This window comes from Zingiber officinale, chromosome 10A (genome assembly GCF_018446385.1).
Source record: "Zingiber officinale cultivar Zhangliang chromosome 10A, Zo_v1.1, whole genome shotgun sequence".
In the NCBI taxonomy this organism is placed as follows: Eukaryota; Viridiplantae; Streptophyta; class Magnoliopsida; order Zingiberales; family Zingiberaceae; genus Zingiber; species Zingiber officinale.
In genome coordinates, this window is record NC_056004.1 from 38,411,129 (window position 1) to 38,420,165 (window position 9,037).

The 9,037-nt window shown below is 42.8% G+C and overlaps 1 protein-coding gene across 1 annotated transcript; it reads left to right on the plus strand.

Moving 5' to 3' along the window:
• Positions 1 to 1,319: 1,319 nt before the first annotated feature.
• Positions 1,320 to 5,847, plus strand: LOC122026609 (ABC transporter G family member 9-like). Its single transcript, XM_042585344.1, has 6 exons — positions 1,320 to 1,400; positions 1,511 to 2,276; positions 2,380 to 2,696; positions 2,778 to 3,427; positions 4,829 to 4,974; positions 5,645 to 5,847. Exons 1-6 carry the CDS (start codon positions 1,320 to 1,322, stop codon positions 5,845 to 5,847), a joined length of 2,163 nt encoding a protein of 720 aa, XP_042441278.1.
• Positions 5,848 to 9,037: the final 3,190 nt, after the last annotated feature.

The window sequence follows — 9,037 nt, forward strand, 5'->3', positions numbered from 1 at the left end:
TAAAATTATTTTTTTATCTTTTTTTGATGAAACTATTTTGACATTTGAAGTTTTGTTTGGCAATTAAACTGACGCATAAATTAAAGCTAATGAATAGGCAACGACCAAGAACCTATCCTTCACATACTAATTTCTTGATATACCCTATATTTTTCAGAAATAGAAAATATATATAAATCTCTTATATATATAACTTTAATTTGAACAAAAAATAATTTAAAATACAAAATTTTCTAATTTATCTGTTGAGTTTAATTTTATTTATTAAAAAGTTTTGATTAAAAAAATTAAAATTTAGATTTTAGATAAAGATCAGTAAAAACATTTCTTTTTGTAAAATTTGGAGTCCCTTAAATTCAGATTCTACAAAGTTTTAATTTGGATTTATTAAATTAAAAATTGTTATTAATGTTGTATTTATATTGTCTTCATAACTTTTTTCCACCATTTTGGATTTGGATTTATTAATATTCTATCATAAATGAGAAATGATAAAATAAAACTACAAGTCCTTTTTTAATCATTTCTAAAAAATGCATAAAAAATTTACTCAGTTTATCATTAATCTTTTTAGGCTTTTAATTAACCTTTTAAACTCATCAATACTAGCTCCAATTCATCATATCTGCATGCAATCAGAAATATAGAAGATTCATCTCATTAATGAATCAAGTAATTATGAAGATTTATGATTCCCAATTAGTTGAAGTGTGTTCCTGTTAGGATGAGCATTCAGTTAATTTATTACATAAATTAATTAAATTAATTGAAAATTAATTTAAAATTGACACATAAATTAAATTAAAATTTTATTAAAATTAAATTAATTGAATTGAATTAAATTAAAAATATATTATACTGGTTCACCGAATTAATCAAATTTGTTTAAAAATAATAATAAAAAAATTTATACAAATTAATATTAAATAACTGAAGCCTCACCTTAGTTTCCATATTATATTTTTTTTTACAGAAAACTAATATTTATTGTATGAATTAATATTGCTACCAAATTAACTGAATTTATTTAAAAATAATAATAATAAAATTATACAAAATTAATACTGAATAACCGAAACCTCACCAGTTCCCTTATTATATATATATTTTTTTACAGAAAACTAATATTTATTGTATGAATTAATATTGCTCTGCAGTGTTATCCTTCCCTTCCCTTTTAATCAAATGATTTGCCAATTCCGTTGGTCTATTCAGTTACTATAAGGATAATTATTTAGCAAAGCTTGATTAATCAATACATATAGTGGAGTCTATAGAAAAAAGAAACAAAAAAAAAAGTGTTTTCAGTATTGACGGAGATGGAGATCGACGGCGCCTCTGCCGCAGCCGCAGAAGAAACCGAAATCTTCCACAAGGCCAAGCATCCGATTACTCTCAAGGTATTTATCTGTTTCAGTTTGTTAATCGCGCATGCAAATTAAATCTGCAATCTTTTGTTTGAGAAAATTTTCGATGTTTTTGAATTTGATGTTTATGGTCGATCATGGAGTTTGAAGATGTGTCGTACAAGATCAAGAATAGGAACAAGATCGAGCGCGAAATTCTCAAGGGTATTTCCGGCGCGGTGGCTCCCGGCGAGTTGCTGGCCATGCTCGGCCCCTCCGGCAGCGGCAAGACAACGCTCCTCACGGTCCTCGGTGGCCGCATCATCCACAGCCGCATATCCGGCAGCGTCGCCTACAACGGCTGCTCGTTCTCCAACGCCGTCAAGCGCAACATTGGCTTCGTGACGCAGGACGACGTGCTCCACCCGCACCTCACCGTCGCCGAGACGCTGGTGTACACCGCGCTGCTCCGCCTCCCGAGCACGCTCCCGCGGGCGGCGAAGGTAATGCGGGCGGAAGCCGTGTTGGCGCGGCTCGGCCTCACGGCCTGCCGCGACGGAATCGTCGGCAGCACGCTGGTGCGGGGGGTGTCCGGCGGCGAGCGTAAGCGGGTGAGCATCGCGCAGGAGATGCTGGTGGACCCCAGCCTGCTGATGCTGGACGAGCCCACCTCAGGGCTCGACTCCACCATCGCCGGCAGGATTGTGTCGACGCTGTGGGAACTCACCGGAGGCGGGAAGACCGTGGTGATGACCATACACCAGCCGTCGAGCCGCCTCTTCTACATGTTCCACAAGATCTTGCTGCTGTCGGATGGCAACTCGATCTACTTCGGCAAAGGGTCCGAGGCAATGGCCTACTTTGCTCGAATGGGCCACGCACCAACTCTGGCAATGAATCCTGCTGATTTCCTTCTAGATCTTGCTAATGGTACGTACGTACTCGTCGATTTAAAAACTTTGTATTCAATTTCACATTTTACTTGAATTTTTTCATGATTTTACATAATGGATTTGGACCGTACCGTACGTAGGAGTATCCTCAGATGAAACAACAGGAGAAAGAGCATCTACTAAGCAAGCCCTGGTGGCTGCTTATAAACAACACTTGCATGATCAGGTGCGCGAGGAGATTTCAAATCTAAGCAAACATTCCAGCGAACATGATCCTGGCAAGATGACAAGTGAATGGTGCACTACTTGGTGGGACCAATTCACAGTGCTACTGCAGAGGGATCTCAAGGAAAGGAAACACGAAGCCTTCTCGTTGCAGAATATCGCACAAGTGTTAGCGGTGGCCCTGCTTTCAGGAATCCTATGGTTTCAATCCGAAGGACATGTTCAAGACCAGGTAATCAATCAATCAATCCACCTTTCGTCTGACTCTTCACTCCATTTCTAACTCCAAATTGCATGCATCATTTTTTTTCAGGTGGGTCTTCTTTTCTTTGTTGCTGGATTCTGGGTCTTATATCCAGTCTTTGAAGCCATATTCACCTTCCCGCCAGAGCGAGCATTGCTAGCCAAGGAACGATCCTCCGGGATGTATCGCCTCTCATCCTACTTTGTCGCGAGAATGGCTGGGGATCTTCCGATGGAACTCATCCTGCCGATCGTTTCCATCACAATCACGTACTGGATGGGCGGCCTGAAGCCATTGGCAGCTAACTTCTGCGCGAACCTTGCTGTTTTGCTCCTGGGTGTATTGGCAGCTCAAGGCTTCGGACTCGCACTCGGAGCACTCGTCATGAATCTGAAAGCTGCAACGACACTCGGATCAGTTCTCATGATGTCTTTCTTGCTCGCCGGGGGATTCTACGTGCAGAACATTCCGCCTTTCATTGCGTGGATCAAGTACATCTCTCCCCTCTACTACACATTCAAGCTTCAGATAATAACTCAGTACTCTGCTGAAGATACATACCAGTGCACGCCTACTGTGAGATGCCCGATTTTGGAACTCCCGTCGATCAATATGGTCGGTTTTGGTGATAGAGTCGGGACAGCGGCGGCGCTGGTTATCATGCTCGTTGCCTACCGATTTGTTGCTTATCTTGGCCTCATGAGGGTGGGTGTTGCAAGGTACGATTAGGCGCATGGTGAAATGCAGAGACTTATTGGGTTCTATATTCTCAGAAAGATTAGATAAAGGATAAGTCTGCTCCAACAAGAAGATCATCAATAGAAACGTATCTTGCGGCGATTCACTGCTAAGTTTTACTGCCTCAACTGTCCGAGTTTTCATAATTTGATTAAAATCGAAAAAATCAATCGAATAAAAATTTTTGATTTTTTTATTAGATTTTTTCCGTATTTCCGATTTAATTTTTTTAAAATTCAATTATTATTTACTATTTTGACTCAAAATTGAGTAAACTGAATTGACCGTATTATATTTAAAATATAATTTTTATGGATATTGAGTCATCCGAATTGGGTCTCTAATTATTTGTAATATAATAGCATCATTAAATTATATATTTATATATTTATTTATTATTATCTGATAATAAAATTTTAATATTACTTTAAATTCATAATTATTTTAATAAATTAAATTTTTTTTTTTATCTCAAAATTAATATTTATAAGCCATATTATAATAAAAATCGGATCGAATCGTAATAAAATAATTTATTTTGGATAAAGATTTTCAAATTAAGAAATGAAATCTTAATAGAGTAAAACCGGATCAAACGGGTCGATGCCTTACTCCCGTGTCTTGCGCCTACACGGCATTGCTATGAGCGTTACAGTTCTTCGCTGTCGGAATTAATTCCAAATTAAATTTGACAATCTTCATTGTAGCTTATTCTTAAAATTTGATGATTGTAATTTTTTAAAACTAATTTAGAAACTATAGCTATGTCTCCTTTAAAATTTCAAAAAAAAACTTATCCTATTTTAATTTTATAATAACCAAAATCACTTTTGACATACTAGTACTTATTTTAAATAGTAGGTTGTTAATAGTTTTATAAATGTATTTTTGAGTCAATCGATCACCTTAAATTTTTAAAACTCTTCTTCAATAGTGCACCACTTATCACTAACGTCTCATCAAGCTTCATTACATTATGATATAAGTATATTCATCCACCTACATGAATGGTGCTTACATTAAGATGGATATGTAGATTACATAATTGATATGGTGCATGAGCAAGAGGTCGGATAGCAGACATGATTAGGAGTCAAATATATGTGGAGGTCAGAAGTCAAGCTCACGCGGAGGTCAGAAGTCAAGTCTACGTGGAGGTCAGAAGTCAAGCCTACGTAATGGTCAAAAGTCAAGATTACATGCCAGTCAGGGGTCAGGCCTACATGGCAAGTAGGCACTCAGAATGTAGGACATACAGTTCAGGATAGGCGGAGGCGGACTAAGGCTTACAGGTCAGGAATTACAGGACAAGATATGTAGAACAGGATAGGCGGAGGCGAACTAAGCCTTACAGGTCAGGAATTACATGACAAAATATGCAGAACAGGATATGCGGATCATGACGTACATGTCAAGATAGGCGGAGGCGGACTAAGGTTTACAGGTCAGGAATTACAGGACAAGATATGCAGAATAGGATATGCGGACCAGGACGTACAGTTCAGGATAGGCGGACTAAGGCTTACAGGTCAGAACTTACAAGATAAGACATGCAAAACAGGATATGCGGAGCTGGACATACAGTTCAGGACTTACAAGATAAAATGCGGAGCAGGGCCGTGCATACAAGACCAGACTTAAGGGACGGCAAGCGAGGGTCTCGAGTTACAGGGCGGTAAGCGCAGGTCTGGATTTACCAAATTCATCGGATGGAAAATGCAGGTCTGGGTCCACAGGTCAATGTTTGCAGGTACGGGGACCTAGTCCAGGGTTAACGGACTTAGGAGGGCATGCATTATACGACAATCAAGCCAGAGAATCATAAACACTTGTAAGAGAATAATCACCGCGTGCCAGGGAATATGCTAATGGTCTAGGGCTCATTGCCCGTCGATTCCTCCTCCGGCCTATAGGAAGATGTCACGTGTCATTCACCGCTAGGCAAATCCTGACACCCGACATTCCCTAACGCTTGTCAGACTCCAGAAGTATCCACAGCCATATAAAAAGGAAAGCTTTCTCCCTTACGCAGGTACGCTCACTCATCCTTTCACATTCGTCCTTTACTTTTCATCCTTTTGTTTCACTGTACTTCTGGGGAAAAAGTACCTAATTTGAGCGTCGGAGGGCCTGACCCTGAGACTTTTTCTCTGGTTCTTGGTCTCGAATGACCAAGGTGCTTGTTTGAGTATGCGCAGGAGACCCCTACCTCGTCGTCCTAATCATCGCCTTCCGTCATCCCCCCGCGGTAACCCTTGTAGGAAGTACAGCGCCAGCAACGCATCTCAACGACCCCCGTCAACACCGACAACAGCACAACCGGTCTCCGTTTGACCCAAATTTCGGATGGGATCAATTTTGCGCCATCTGTGGGAACACATCTATCTGTTACGGAATGTGAGATGGAGGACTCTGGTCGAATCAACGTAACCATAACAGCTGGAGAGTACGAACTATTCAAGGAAGCCAAGAAACGGGCGGCCTCTGAGAAGCAAACTACCGCCTCCCGACCGCGAAAGTTGCCTGAAGTTTTCAAAGAGCCGGCTCACGCCTCGGATCGAGGTTCTAAGAGAAAGCAGCCCGTAGAATTTCCCCCGGCCTTCTATAGGGAGCCCAGCCAGGGTTATTGGCGGAAAGTTCTCTGCCTAAGGATTCGAAAAGGGGAAAGGCTACCGTCCTCCGAGAAGAACATCGGATGGAGCCAAAGGAGAAAGTGTCCTTCTCCTCCAAGATATTGGAAGAAAAGCTGCCCAAAGGATATATGCCCCCTGCTATTGGGGAATATGATGCTAGCAAAGATCCAGAAGATCATCTTTGTAAATTTAGAAACGCGACCTTTCTACACCAGTATAGTGACGCTGTTAAATGCCGAGTATTCTTGAATACTCTATCGGGATCCGTACAGAAGTGGTTCGATGGATTGCCGCACAGGTCCATCACTTGCTTCTTAGATTTCAAGATCGCATTCCTGCGCCACTTTGCCAGCAGTAGAAAATATCAAAAGACTGACCACTGCCTGTTTGCTCTCAAGCAGGGGCCCTCTGAACCGTTAAGGAGTTATATCAAATGCTTCAACCAAGTAGCCCAGGACGTCCCCACAGCCACTTCAGAAATACTCATGAGCGTCTTCTCCCATGGATTGGTGGAGGGAGAATTCTTCAGAGACTTCATCAGAAGTCCCGTAAATAATTTTGATGAGATGTTAGAGAAGGTCGCCAGCTACATCAATGTGGAAGAAGCGCAGGCAACGCGAAGGAAGGCAGACAAACCGCCTTCTTCTACCAATAAGCCTGAGAGAAGAATACCCCAACCGCCTGCTCAACCTCTCCCGCGCACTCGGGAAGCCCGACCTATCTTCCTTCCCGGTTAGGATGTTCGGACAATCCCGCGTGTGGCCGCAGTCCATGTTCCCTGACCTGGGCATTGGGGATCGTGCTATTGTACTTATCATCAGTCACACACGCATGCCACCAGTGATTGTTTTCAATTCGCCCGTGATTCTCGTCATGCTGTTGAACTGGGCCTGCCACCACCTGAGCTGGCTCCTCAGGTCCAAAGAATGATGGAGGAGCGACGCGATGCAGCAGGACAGGCAAGCAGACCCCGGGTATATCACGGGGGGCCTGGCGTGCAGCAACAATGATGCACCGGGGAGCAAGGAGAAGCTCGCGAAGCAGAGAATAGGGGCAATGCGGCCATCCGGGACATAGGCATGATCTCTGGAGGACCTACTGATGGAGATTCGGGCAGGGCACGCAAGTCCCACGAACGCCGGTTGGAGATCCATGCTGTTGGATGCAGCCAAGAGCAGACTGCTGGCCCTATCATCAGCTTTGGGCCACAGGATTTGGAAGGATTAGAACCGTCTCATGACGACGCCCTCATCATTAAAGTTGTTATAGCAAATAGCCGCGTGGCCAGGGTCATCGTTGACACCGGGATCTCTGTCAACGTGTTGTTTAGGACTGCTTTTGAAGAAATGCAGATCGACTCCAACGAGCTTCAGCCGGTGGCTACTTCTTTATATGGTTTCACTGGTAACGAGGTAAAGCCCATGTGTTAGATCAAGTTGGTCATATCTTTGGGAAGTGAACCATTAGTGAGGACCAGGAGGAGTACCTTCATCGTGGTAGATTTGCCCTCTTCTTATAATATCATTCTGGGCCGACCAACTTTACATGAATTCCAAGCTGCTGTTTCTACCTTCCACCAGAAAATCAAGTTCCCCGTGGGGGAGCAGGTCGGGGAAGTTAAAGGAGAGCAATGGATTTCTCATAGATGTTATATTGATATGGTCAAAATAGAGGCTCGCAAGGCACAAAGGACTCAGGATGGGGCCATTCATGCCATTCAAGAAGAACCTATACCTATAGTGGAAGAGCTCATTCCCTAGGAGGAAGTCCAATTATATCCTGAACGCCCAGAGAGTCTCACTCGTATAGCTGATGATTTACCTCTCGAGCTTAAAGAAGAATTGATCCAATGCTTGACTCGCAACAGAGATGTCTTCGGTCTACTGCAAAATTACCGGGGGGTCAAGCCCGAGATAGCAGAACATAAGTTACATCTCTTGCCTGACGCCCGGTCGGTCAAGTAGAAGAAGAGATCTCGGCCGATCAAAATAAAATTATCTGAGCTGAAGTAGACCAACTCCGGAAAGCGGGCCACGTTAGGGAAGTACAATTCCCGTTCTGGCTCTCTAACGTGGTCTTGGTAGCGAAACCCAATAATAAGTGGAGAGTTTGCATAAACTTCCGGGATCTTAATTGCAACAACCCTAAAGATTGTTATCCTCTTCCCAGAATTGACCAGCTGGTAGACTCAATCGTCGGCTGTGAAACGATTTGCATGCTGGATGCTTATCAGGGGTACCAGCAAATCCCCCTGGCCATAGGGGATCAGGAGAAAGTCAATTTTATCACGTCGGATAGTACTTTTTGTTACACTATCATGTCTTTTGGACTTAGGAATGTTGGAGCTACTTACAAAAGGATGATGGATAAGATTTTCCGGGAGCAGGTCGGACGTAACGTGGAAGTCTATGTAGATGATATACTCATCAAATCCTCTTTAGCCGTAAACCTGATAGCTGACGTAGAGGAGACCTGCGGCACCCTCCAACAGTATGGGTTAAAATTAAATCCCTTGAAGTGTTTGTTCGGAGCCAAAGGAGGGAAGTTCTTGGGATACCTAGTGACTGAGCGGGGAATTGAAGTCAATCCTGAGAAGGTCCAAGCACTCCGGGACATGAAAGCCCCCCAAAACATGAAGGACAGAAGTTGGTAGGCAGGATAATAACCCTATCCCGATTTATCTCTTGATAAGCAAACAAAGCAGCACCCTTCTTTAAAGTGCTCAGGAAAGCTTCCAAATTCCAGTGGGACGAGGAATGCACTCGGGCTTTTGAAGAGCTAAAAAAGTATTTGGAGACTTTGCCTTCTTTGTTTAAGCCTATTACGGGAGAGTCGCTCTGGGTCTACCTGTCAACCACCCCTGAGGCCGTGGGGGCAGTGTTAGGAAAAGAACAAGACAAAGTACAACGGCCAGTGTACTTTTTCAGTCATCTACTAAAGGGGGCTGAGTCTAGATAC

Coding starts and splice junctions, on each gene's coding strand:
- LOC122026609 (XM_042585344.1), top strand. CDS start 1,320: ATGGAGATCGACGGCGCCTCTGCCGCAGCCGCAGAAGAAACCGAAATC. Junction 2,277..2,379: donor CCTTCTAGATCTTGCTAATG/GTACGTACGTAC, acceptor TACCGTACGTAG/GAGTATCCTCAGATGAAACA. Junction 2,697..2,777: donor AAGGACATGTTCAAGACCAG/GTAATCAATCAA, acceptor ATTTTTTTTCAG/GTGGGTCTTCTTTTCTTTGT.